The sequence below is a fragment of the Rhinopithecus bieti genome, unplaced genomic scaffold (genome assembly GCF_001698545.2).
Source record: "Rhinopithecus bieti isolate Rb0 unplaced genomic scaffold, ASM169854v2 scaffold_5260, whole genome shotgun sequence".
Lineage (NCBI taxonomy): Eukaryota > Metazoa > Chordata > Mammalia > Primates > Cercopithecidae > Rhinopithecus > Rhinopithecus bieti.
The window spans coordinates 6,983,556-6,997,354 of NW_016805896.1; the positions used below are offsets into that span (position 1 = coordinate 6,983,556).

The 13,799-nt window shown below is 33.6% G+C and overlaps 1 protein-coding gene across 1 annotated transcript in view; it reads left to right on the top strand.

Moving 5' to 3' along the window:
- CCDC178 (coiled-coil domain containing 178) overlaps positions 1–13,799 on the top strand; it is a 528,736-nt gene that overhangs the window by 479,622 nt on the left and 35,315 nt on the right. The window contains exon 23 of the mRNA XM_017873932.1: positions 4,340–4,474. Within this exon, the coding sequence (XP_017729421.1) occupies positions 4,340–4,474 (135 nt within the window). The remainder of the gene's footprint in view (positions 1–4,339; positions 4,475–13,799) is intronic.

Sequence of the window (13,799 nt, forward strand, 5' to 3'; positions counted from 1 at the left end):
TTTTTTTAGACGGAGTCTCGCTCTGTCTCCCAGGCTGGAGTGCAGTGGCGCTATCTTGGCTCACTGCAACTTCCGCCTCACTGGTTCAAGGGATTCTCCTGCCTCAGCCTCCTGAGTAGCTGGGCCTATAGGCGACCGCCACTGCACTCGGCTAATTTTTGTATTTTTAGTAAAGACTGGGTTTCACCATGTTAGTTAGGCTGGTCTGGAACTCCTGATCTCACGTGATCCACCCACTTGGCCTCCCAAAGTGCTGGGATTACAGACGTGAGCCACCGTGCCCGGCCTTTTTTCTATCTCATAGCTATCTTTTGCCCTTCTATTTTTTTATTGCATTGACAAGAATCAGCAATACAGTTTTAAAAAGCGGTATTGATTTCTGATATCCTTATTTTATTTTGCCCGACATCCACAGGAAGATTTCTGACATTTATTTAGTAAAATGTTTGATGGAAGTTTTTGGTTTATACCCTTTATCAGGTAAACTTTTATCAGCTCAAGTTGAGTCCATTTTAATAAACATTTATTGAGCGATTACTGTCTGCTGACATCTTAAAATGGGGTTTCTTCATAATCACTTTCCTAAAATAATTGTTGTCATAGCTATTTGATATAATCAATCATTCTTCGCAGCATCTTAGTTGTTTTTTCCTTAAATATTCTTTTGAATAGTCTTATTGTCTTTCGTGTGTAAATGTGTTTGTGTGCATATGTTATTTTATTGAATGCTCGTTCTTCTCTCTTTAAGATTGTCTTTAATTCTTCCTTTTCCTGGTTCTTGTTTTTCCATAGGCCTATTTAGCTATTGATTTCCGCTCCCCCACCCCAAAAAAAACCTCTTTTTTGAGATATTACTCTCTCTTAGTTGATTCTTAAAAAACTTCTCTGTTTAAGAGGCTTCAGTTAACATGTGAACATGGATAAATTCAAGGCCTTTATGGCTACCTCAAGCTAGAATACAGACAACTGAATAAAAATAGACACTGCATACAGCTGCTTCTCCTCATTTGACTTGTGGCTGTAGAAAACATTACTATTCAGTTTGCTTTGTTTACACATGCTGAAGAGCTCCCACTTGTAAAATTTGCCTTGTTGTTAAGGAATTCCTCTACAGCTCATCTTTCCCTTACTTGCTTTTTGTCATATGTGTGGCTGCTCTAATAGTATTAATTTATTATTTTCTTTGACAAACAAATCTTGGTTCATAGGTGTAGTTCCAAGTATCCTATGATCGCTTGGGGGAAATAAGGTATTCTGAGAGCTAAGCTGGCTCCAAAAAACTGCAGCCTTGAAATAAGAAAAATACCAGAGAAAATTAAAGTGGTATTTTGCTGTAGGTGACTTTTCACTGAGATATCTGATTCCACTCAGTAAGGCTAAGAGTTCATCCTACAGCCATTCTTTCAAAATCATTTATTTCTGGCTTATTGCTGTGAACTTTTCTTGTCTTGATAGTCTATTGTCCAATTTCTGTACAAGGTAGGCTTCCATTTATTGTTGTCTTAAAAATTCCAAATTACAACGAACTAGTAAGGTAAGGTCTGAGGTAGACAATAATTAGAAAACCTATTCTATGTGATAAGGTTTTATCATGCACTTCTTACTAATATCTAACAAGCATACATAAATGTTTATTTTGGATCACAGCCTGTTTTCCAGGAATCTCTGTGGCAAAGGTTTACAGAACCCTTGGGTGTTTCCAGCAGTCTTTATGACTATCCTTAATCTGGAAGTGACTGCTAAAATATCAGAGAGAGAAAGAGAAAAGCCATTGAACTTTAAGTGATATGGCATCATGGTTAATAACTTAAACTTGAAGTTAGACAGAAGTAAATAACCTAAAGCAAGTTAACCTCTTTAAAATATAGATTTCTCAGCTGTACACTGGGGTTAATCAAAGAAGCTATCTCAGCAGGCCCACAATCAACCTATGAACTGTGTTGTTTAAATAAGTCACATTGAAAAGAATGGAGAAAGTTGACAGATTATTTGTCTTTGTTAAGAAAATATCAAAAATCTAATCTCTTCAGAGCCTCCACCCACAACAGACAATTTATAGTTAAGCTTCATTTAGCAAATTGCATTTATCTATTAGATTATGGCCCCTTCATTCAGGATGTTTACCTCAGCAAACAATATATTTAGGTAGTGTATAAAGAACTATACTGCAATATGTATTTCAAAATATATTTCCACATGTAATTTCAGAAATGAGCTAGCCTATTAGTAAAAATGATTGATAATTTAATTTTTAAGCAGGTAAAATTTCCTTCACACTCATTTCCATTTTTGCCCTTTAAAAAAATCTGTAAGTTGCAAGGTCATATTTTAATAATGAAGACCAGTATAAAAATCACACAAATTTCAAACATATATATGCTATGAAATTATTTTCAGGAATATTTGTCATGGTTTTTTTCTTCTGTTATTAATGTTTACTTGACACTAAATGTCAGCTTCTCTAGCCTTGCCCACTGTTTGCAATTGAAGTAATTTCTAATTTAAATATACATGTGCTCTGCATCTTACTGTTAAAGCAAATTTAATTAATATTATTTAAATCATTGATGCATTCATTAGGTAATACAGGGCCAGTGCTAACTCCTATGGACCGTTCCTGAACCCTCAATACCCAGATCCTTCCCCTGTCCCTGAACAATAATTAAAGTCTTAATATGACTCTTTATGTAGTTGTGAACATACACAATGAACTAAACTTTTCAAATGCCTTAATGAGTATATCAAGATACAGCATACCTCCCCCTGTTGACTGTCAGGCTTAGCTTATGCTAAAGAAAACACCATTTTTTTTTAAGTTTGACAAAATTTGTCTTCAAATAATGCTAAGTTTTAATTTAATAGCCCAAATTATCTGAAATGCGCACAAACTGGTTCTGGACACTGTAATTCAGCATTTAGTAAACTGAAATATCTATAGTTTTCAAAGTCTTTTCTTCTTCCTAATCAACTAACCAAAAATAGAGGCTTTATTTTCCTGGGAACCAAACATAAATACGTATGTATTGTTTATAACAATGCATAATGAGGATAATGACGTTAAACAATTTACATGCAACACCAAGTATTTAGTTAAGTGAATTCTTTTATTGAAATATATATACAAAAGAGTTCCCAAATTTTACACACTCCTTATTGATGTTTTACAGAGGATCCTGTATATGTAACCCACCAAATAGCCACGTTTTTAACATGTTTTTATTCTAGTATGAGGAAGTATTTAATATAAAATTGTGTTTGATATTACATGTTTGGATGTAAATTTTGTTTTTTCATTCTGCAAAATATGCTAAAAAGGAACTGATATCAGCAATTATCCCCATTCCCAAAACCAAGAGTTTTCAGTGACAGAATATATTATATTGTATGAACATATGATATATACATTCATTATACATATATAACATAAGCACTCATTATAAATGTTTGGGATTTTAAAAAAATTGTTTTTACTGTTAATTTTATGTTTATCCCTTTGAAAATGCCTTATAATAATTCGTATGGCATGCCTGCGGTAACTGTTGAAGAGCAAATGTACATTGTTTTGATAAAACATCCACTGTTTTCTGTTGGTTTTTATATTAAATTTCCAAATGATCTATCATATGTCATAGGCGAATTCTTTCTTTTTCTGTACAGATCCTGTATTAAACATGTCACTTCTTAACACCGCGTCCTCTATGCTTTAGTGCAGTGAGATGTTTCCATGTCACATGGTCAGAGGGAGGTAGATTAATAGCGAGTTCTAGCTGGAAATTTCTTCCTTGTTATTGTTCTCCCTCAGCAGTTGATGGCGAAGTTAATTCTCTTTAGTTTTGTCATGCTCTAAAGCACACATTGCCAAGCAATGGTAAGCTTCATGAGAAAAAAAGCAGTGATGGTGTCCATCAAAGTCTTAAAGTTGCATTTTTAAACTTTGGCTTGACCTGATGTGCCATTCAAAACGGCTTCAAAAGATGATTTTTTTCAAGAAAGGTTCAATATGTCCCGAGGCTATCGGTTTTGAGTTAAACTGGGTGAAGTAGAAATATTTTACTCATCAGCTTTGCAGTCACAGAGTTTGCCTCAGCTAGAACAAAACTGCTGAGGCATTTAGAGAAAATTAACCCCCCATCCTGGCGGCCAGATGTGACTGGTTTCTGATGAATGCACATGAGTGGGCTGAAAAATCAAGAGACTGTGAAATTCCTGTCAGGTCCGTGCAGTGCAGAATGGGCTATTGACTGCTTTCTATATTTCTCTCCATCATTCTTCTTGAACACTGCCATTAATTTCCTCTCCTCCTCTAACTTGTGTTTTCTCCCCTCCCTCTTGCCTTTAGCTCTGTCAGCTGCAGAGAAGGATGCACAGGCTGTGGCAGGAGCACTTCAAACTGGTGGTCCTCTTCAGCCAGATGAGGCTGGCCAACTTCCAGACAGACTCTCAGGAGAGTATTCAGAAAATATTAGCTGTGCAGGTAGGTGATTGCAGGGAAGTAGGAAAGATCATTCTGATCTAGATTGAAAAGCAAATGATGGGTAGTGTGATGAAGCATTAAAACCATATCCCATCAGAGTTTTATAAATTTTTAACCTCTTTAATAAACTGGAATTGCATGAAGGATGAATTCAGTAAGTTAGCACATATACCATGCATACTTTGGGGGGAAAGGGAGATTGGACTTATTTCTCACAAGCCTTGGAACAGATTTTTATTAATACATTTGGTATAAATAGTATTTTTTTTCAAATCTTCAGGCTTTGCAGATGTCATCCAGCTGTTTAAAAGATGTTGACACAAGATACTGTGTGCTGCTTTTGTGCAAAATCCACTTCAGTGAAAATAACCCTCTTATGTTTACTTAGTTTAACTGTTGTCTTTCCTTTTCTATTTTGCAAGAGGTTCATCCTAAGCAGATTTGGAGATGACTTTATTTGAAAGATAAGTAACTTGAGACTAGAAAGTAGCTGTGGTTCTAGATGCATGTGAGATTTTACTCCTTGTTTCAATGAAAATATTTAGCAGATACATTGTTTCATTTTAAGAATTATATATTTTAGAAACCCACATTAACTATGTGAAGACAATTCTTAAATATTGCTCAAACTTTTAAAAAATTAATGTTTTACCATATTAAATGTTACTACATGCATAAAACATGACCTCCCAAAGAAAAACACATACTACCTTATTCTATTAAGTTACTTATAGTAACTTATACTATAACATACTACTTATTCTATTAAGTAACAAAAACTAGAATGCCTGTTCTATGAAAAACAAAAACATAAAATCACACTTTTCAGTAATATGAAATGAATGCTGAGCCCTAAACCAAATCTTTTTCTAAACATTTTATTATACATGCACTTCATATTGCTTTTAACTTGAGTAAAGAAGGTTTTGCAAAACACTTGAAAAGCTATGAAGCTATTTCAAATTTCATTCCTGCTGTTGTCCTTTTTTTTTGGTATTTTCTTCTGAGGATTGTGTGTGTGTGCACTTTCTATAGGGGATGTATTGATAATGGGTTATAACAAAAAATTTAAAATCATTGAAGAAAAAGGAAGATTTTGAAAGGCAGTGCTTACCACATGTAGATTTAATCAAAATTTATGTACAAGCTTGAGTACAAACTACAATTGCATTATTTTAGAAGTCAGGAGCATCTTCTTTTCCTTAAGTCTGTTAAAATGTAACACATTATACGGTGGCTAGAACCTGTGAATCTCTTTTAAATATTTAAAGGTAATCTGCATGTTCTAATTAGTATCTTAGAAAATCTATATTTTGTCCAAATGGTCTTAAAATCTACAAATGATAAATTCTCACTGTGAATTATTATGTATTTTCAAATATTTAAAATGTCATTAGAAATTATTTGAATATCAGTAAAGTGATTCTCTAATTCATACCCTTCAATAATCCGTTTTAATTTTTATGAGAATTTCACCAACATACAGTTTATCAAACTTGATTTTAAATTACTTATTTGTATGGCTGTTACATAACAGTGGGAATGAAGGGATGGGATAGGATAGGTAAGGAAACTCAACTACTCAGCATCCAGAGACACAGCAGCAGCATAAATTAGTGCCTTATTTTCTTATCTATTGGAGATGGCTTCCATTTAGAATATTTCAGTTTTGGCTTTCAATAAAAATGTGAGAATACAATTTTCAAAATCTTGCCACAAAACAGTAGAAATATGCAATCCTCTGGGGAAAGAAACATCAAGGCTACAACCTTCAGCATGGTACACAACAACCTTCCTGACCAGCTCGTGCTAATCTTCCCAGCTTCATCTTCTCTCTGCTTCAGTTCTTTAGTATGTTTCAGCCGCTCCACAATTCTTACTAATTAAGAAACTTGCTGTGAACTCTTTCTTCCTTTTTTGTGCTTATACTCTTCCCTGTTTCTGCAATACTCATTTTTGTCTTGCCTGTTTAAAAACACCTGACCATCAAGCTACGATTGACTTTCTTCACAGAATTAGAAAAAAAAACTTCTTTAAATTTCATATAGCACCAAAGAATAGCCCGTAGAGCCAAGACAATCCTAACCAAAAAGAACAAAACTGGAGGCATTACGCTATCTGACTTCAAACTATACTACAAGACTACAATAACCAAAACAGCATGGTACTGGTACCAAAACAGATATATAAACCAGTGGAACAGAGCAGAGACCTCAGAAATAACACCACACATCTACAACCATCTGATCTTTGACAAACCTCAGAAAAACAAGCAATGGGGAAATGATTCCCTATTTAATAAATGGTGCTGGGAAAACTGGCTAACCATATACAGAAAACTGAAACTGGACTCCTTCCTTATACCTTATACAAAAATTAGCTCAAAATGAATTGAAGACTTAATTGTAAAACCCAAAGCCATAAAACCCCTTAGAGAAAACCTAGGCGTACCATCCATGACATAGGCATAGACAAAGACTGCATGACTAAAACACCAAAAGCAATTGCAAAAAAAGCCAAAATTGGCAAATGGGATCTAATTAAACTAAAGAGCTTCTGCACAGCAAAAGAAACTGACATTAGAGTGAAGAGGCAACCTACACAATGGAAAAAATGTTTGGGATCTACCCATCAGACAAAGGTCTAATATCCAGAATCCACAAGGAGCTTAAACAAATTAACAAGAAAAAAACAACCTGATGAAAATGTGGGAAAAGGATATGAACAGACACTTCTCAAAAGATGACATTTATGTGGCCAAAAAACATACAAAAAAAGCTCATCATCACTGATCATTAGAGAAATGCAAATCCAAACCACAATGAGATACCATCTCAAGCCAGTCAGAATGATGATTATTAAAAAGTCAGGAACAATAGATGCTGGTGAGGCTGTGGAGAAATAGGAATGCTTTTACATTTTTGATGGGAGTGTAAATTAGTTCAGCCATTGTGGATGACAGTGTGGCAATTCCTCAAGGATCTAGAACTGGAAATACCATTTGACCCAGTGATCCCAATATTGGGTATATACCCAAAGGATTATAAATCATTCTACTATAAAGACACGTGCACACGTATGTTTCTTGCAGCACTGTTTACAATAGCAAAGACTTGGAACCAGCCCAAATGCCCATCAGTGATGGACTGGATAAAGAAAATGTGGCACATATACACCATGGAATACTATGCAGCCATAAAAAAGAATGAGATCATGTCCTTTGCAGGGACATGGATGAAGCTGGAAACCATCATTCTCAGCAAACTAACATCAGAACAGAAAACCAAACACTTGTGTTCTCACTTGTAAGTGGGAGTTGAACAATGAGAACACCTGGACACAAAGAGGGGAACAACACAAACCAGGGCCTAGTGGAGTGGGTGCTCTCCCCTTGATGGAGAGCATTAGGACAAATACCTATTGCACGCAGGGCTTAAAATCTAGATGATGGGTTGACAGGTGCAGCAAACCACCATGGCACGTGTATATTTATGGAACAAACCTGAACATTTTGCACATGTATCCCAGAACTTAAAGTAAAATTTAAAAAAATAATAAAATATAAATGAATAAACAAAAACACCTGATCCAATTCAATAACTTCCTCTACAAAATGATTCTGAGTCCTTCCCCCACCTTTCTGTGCAAGATGAATTAAATTCAACCTTACTTGAGTTCCTACTGTACCCTGTACATACACACAAACCACAATTATATTTTCAGCAGCTAACCCTTCCTACATGTTGCTTGTCCTCCTTCCTGGAAGATTCTAAGTTCCTTCAGGCCTTTATACCATCAGTGAAAGAAATCCTTTCAATTCTCCCTGGGTTGTATTTTAAGGTGTATCGTAGCAAGGCCACAAGAGGGCTTGATAACACCCTATGTCTGTCTTGTTTTCACTTATATCCAATTTTTTTAAAAGGAAAACATGCTAGAGTGACTTAATATATTTGTGGAGTGAGTCCGCAGGTATCAATGTATACAATGTGATCCAACATGACTAAAAATTGCGTAACAGACCAGATGCTACTGGTTTTCATTTTCCTGTGGCTTAGTATCTCCATTCCTTTAAGTGCCAATGTCAGGGGGTTCTAAATAATGTTTAATATTCTGAAGGTAGTATTAAAATGATGCCATAAGATTTTTGTGAACAATTCGATGCAAAATCATTTGATGAAGGTTTTGAAAAGTAAATTGTACATAACCAATATTGAGGAAAAGCAATTAAAAATCAGTTAAACAGAAAAAAAGAAATTTTGTTTTATCCTTGGCCTTGGAACAATTCCTTACAGGGCCATACAAAGGCGTGATTGGTAGATCTACAGTTGGCAGAAAACCAGGTGGGCCAGATAAGCTTTTGAATTACATGATCAAGCAGAAACCAATAAGATGAGCTATAACTGGAGCAAAGAATTGGTGTATTTGACTTTGAAGCCCTTTATATGAAAAAGATTTAGGGATTTCAGTTGACCACAGTTCTGATATGAGTCAAAGTGAGCTACTATAAACTTAGAACCAAAGACCTGTGCCAGCCCTAGTAATCACAGACAACTTCTTGACTCTGACAGTGTATGGCATATTTTATATGAGGTCCTAACTTCATGTCAGAGCTCTTATGAAGTACTATCATCGTTTCCTTTCTCCTCCCATTATTTTTTATTCTTACTTAATCCTGTGATATTTATTACCTTTTTGGCATGTAATTTGGAAAAAAGACCGAGCATTAGCAAATCATTTAAATGAGAGAGTGACGAAGCTACAGCATATAAAGTGGTCTTAGACTGAGTAAGCAGAGGCATTTTTGTCTGGAGGGAGATAAGTCCCATAAGATAAATTGCACTTTTTCTTTCATTGAGTATATCTGTAGTAATTTATACAAGTTTGGGAAGCATAATTTAAGGGTCATATTGACACACTAAAGAGCAGCAATATAAGAAAGATTAAAGAGTGGGAGAAATATTAAAAATTTGGGATGTTTAAACATAAAAGACAAAGGCTTTGGAAGGACAAACATCTAAAGGACTGCAAGTGAGGGTCAGTATATATAGTTTGTTGAGCTCTAGAAGCCAACACTGGGAACAAATCATAGGAGAGGTTGGAAAGTGGGTTTAGGGTCAAGAGGAATAAATTTTATAACAAGTATTTCTGTCCAAGTGTGCACTTCTGGTGTTCAGAGGTTAGATAAACAGGCCAGGTGCATTCGGGAAGACGTTACTGCGGTGATTGATTGAGGAGAAGCAAATGGACTGAGGGTCAGTCCAGAGGACACCTCCTCAGGGATGTGCTCCCCCTAGTAGGTTCCCATGACCTCTTTGTGCAAATATCTGTGGTGTGTCTGTGCCTTCTCACCCACTAGTATGTTAGTCTTCTCAACTCAGAAAGCATGTCTTATTTCTTCATCGTCATCTCCCTGGCACCAAATGCAGTTCTTGGAACATAAGTATAAAAATTTTGTTGAGTTCATGAACTGGTTTAGTAAGATTAAATGTGATAACTGCAAAAGTTCTTTCTACCTCTAGGTGCCTACAGTCTGTAAGTTAATAAACAAAAGCATTCACTGGGTGCTTTGCCGGGAATTCTCATAGCATAGGTTTAATCATTTAACACACACACATACACAAACAACTAGATATAGCGATAGTTTCCTATTTCTGGAAAAGAATTGTGCAAATGAAAGAAAGAAAAAAAACCACAACAGAAATTTAAAATCACTTAGCGGTATGATGTGAAAGGAAATCTGATTATGTGTTATCTTTTGAAACACAAAAGAATTTATAGAAAACATGTATTTTGGACTTTTAATATATATACATTTAGAGATATTATGCTCGAGGAATAACATTAAACTGCTAAATATTACTGGTTAACTCTATATAGTAATAGAAAAAGTATTTAATTATAGCTGCCAATAATTTAAGAATATATACCATAAATCTAAAACTGGATTTTTCCAATGTAAATTAGTACAACCATTATGGGAAACAGTATGAAGATTCCTCAAAAAATAAAACTGTAACCACCACATGATCTAGCAATCCCACTACTGGGTATATATCCAAAGGAAATGAAACCACTATGTCAAAGAGATATCTGCATTCCCATTCCCGGGTTCCTTGTAGCACTATTCACAATAGCCAACACTTGAAATCAACCCAAATGTCCTTCAACAAGTGAATGAATAAAGAGAATATAGTGTATCTACACAGTAGAATACCATTCAGCCATAAAAAAGGAAGGAAATCATGTCATTTGAGACAACATAAGTGAACCTGGAGGATATCATGTTAAGTAAAATAAGTCAGACACAGAAAGTGAAATAACAACATAATCTCATTCACATGTGGAATCTTAAATATTTGTCTCACGGAAGTAGAGAGTAGAACAGTGATTATCAGAGAGTGGGGAGAGGCTAGAGGAGAGGAGGATGGGGAGAGATTGGTCAACAGGTACAACGTTACAATTAGATAGGAGAAATAAGTTCTGAACTATTGCACAATAGGGTAATTATAGTTAACAATAATGTACATTTCAAAATAGCTAAAATAGGGATTTTTGAGTGTTGTCACAAAGAAATGATAAATGCATTAGGAGATGAATATGCTATCTATCCTGATTATACAGTGTATGCATATATTGAAATGTCAGATTGTACCCCATAAATAGGTACCATTATAATGGATCAATCAAAAAAACTTTTTTAAAGTATGTATGAAAATTGCAAACACAAATTAACCCAATATAAAAAGAACATTCTATATGATTCCATTCAAATAAAATGTAAATTCAAAACAAAAAAGGAATTTGTCACTTTCAAAATACTAGAGGAAAAAAAGTACCATAAAATATTAGATAATTCAAAATGCAAGGAGTACAGGAAGAGCAAAAAAATGTACAAAGTAAAGCCAAATGCATTAGTGATCCTAATAACTGTAAATAGTTTTATTGCACAGTTTAAAGTTACAGATTTGTAGATTGGTCATAAAAGCAAAATTCATGTTATTTAGAAGAAATGCACTTCAAGCAAATAGAAACTGAATGAAGATCCTGGGAAAAAAAAGAATAAAGAATTCTAATTTTAAAAAGAGAGAGAAAATTCAAGAAAAAAGAATTAGAAAACTCAAATTTGGATGTTTTGTATTAATAAAAGATATCGTCTAAGACATATCAATCATGAATGTAATGCACATGACAACATAACTTTATAAAATAAGATCTGGTTAAAATTCAAAGAAAACTAGACAAATCCACAATCACGATGGGAAATATTAGCACATCTTGAACTTTTTAGAAATAAAAGAAAAAAGAGCATCACATGTCAAAACCTGTGAGTTGTGATTCACTTGCAAAGAGATTCAACTTTAGAAAATATGTTAATGTAATTTAATATAAACACAGATTAAGGGAGAAAGCATAGTTTTAATCAATGCTGAGAGGCATTTGCTAACAATAACAATATACTTATTCTAATAAAAGTTACAAAATAGTTTACAAATTTAACTTCATAAAATGTACTTGGTAATTTGATAAAGAAGGTAGAGATACTACTCAGAAAATGGACAAAACTTTGAATCAGCAAAAAAAAACCTTTAGAATTAATAAGACAGTTATTTAAAATGGCAACCTAAACTATAGTTTCTAACCATAATTAACAAAATTAACTCAATCTTTTAGAGACAGGTACTAAACAATGCCAGAAAGACATAACCCAAATGAAAGTAAACATATCACATTTTATGGATGAGAAGATTACATATATATATATATATATTTAGATATCAAATTTTAAATCCAACATTTTTTACAATCCATAAATAAAAATCCATTCCATACAATCATACTCACAATCCAAACAAAATTTGTGTATGAAGCTCAAGAAGATGATTCTAAATGTATTTGGAAGATTAAAATCCACAAGGATAGCTCTAACATTTTTCAAAAGGAAAAATTGTTGTTGGATTGGGGTGAGGGAACTTATGCCACTGAGTGGCAAAATATATCAAAAAGTTACATTAATTAAATTAATACAGCACAGCATTAACGCAAGAATGGATAGAAAGATCTGGAAAACAGAATAGCTGATAAACATTTTTTAAAGGGTCCTATAATAAATATTTTTAGTTTTCCAGGCCGTACAGTCTCTGTTGCAACCACTCAACTCTGCCTTGTAACAGGAGAGCAGCCATAGACAGTAGTATATAAATGGATGCAGCTGTGTTCCAATAAAAATTCTTTTACAAAACAGACAGCAGGCATGAGGCTGCTCACTGGAACAAAGAATCCAGGAAAAGCCCCACAAATACTTAGACTTTAGAATATAGTGAAAGTAGGATTTCAAATTGTATACGATGAGAGTGGACTATTCACTTGCCAGCTATCTGAGATAAAAGTAAATATCCAAAATATACAGAATAGATTATTTTGGATATCTACTTTGTATGTGTATATACATTATAAACATTTTAAAAATCTGTTTTTTAAAATATAAAATATTGTATAGTGTTAAAGTACACTGAGGGGAATAAACTTGACTACGTAAAAATAAAGACTTTTCCTGGAAAAGATATAATTAAAAATCTATTTTATTATATATAGTATATATTTTATATATTAAAATAAGCATTTATTTAAATCAATAAGAAATAATATAAAACCCCAATAGGAAAATATTTCAGGTTTCAGACAGCCCTGTTCAAAAATGATATATGAAAAAATGCTCAATATCAGAAGTACACAAAAAAATTAACAATGTAAAAATTATTTTACATTACAATGTAAAAAATTTGTTTTCAGCCATCATGCTGGCACATTTTTTAAAGATATTAATTAGTGGTGGTAAAAGTGTAAAGAAAAGTAAACTTTCATATTCTGTTGAGGACTATATTGTCCTCAAAATTTAAAATCATATATTCCTTAATAGAATAATGTCATATTTTACACTAGAGATACACTCCCGCTTGTGTACCAAGAAGCATGTTCTAAGGTTGTTCGTAATATAGCACTAGTGATAGTGAAAAATCAAAGGCAATGTAAATATCTATTGAAGACAATGTAAACATCCAGCAATATAAGAAGACATAAATAAACACACATATATCTAAAATATGTCAGGCTAAACAGGACTTTAAAAGAATCAGGGGGAACTTTGGGAAGCCAAGAAATTATGTAAAAGAAATAGTAAAAAGAAGAAAAGCATACAGAATAACATCTTAAGCAAATGACCTTAATTAGGTAAAAATAAATGCATAGCATTCTATATTTCAGTAGTCTATATTTCAGTTGTGTATTTATATATTAGCTATAACTGTCCATATTTAAATCTGAGGAA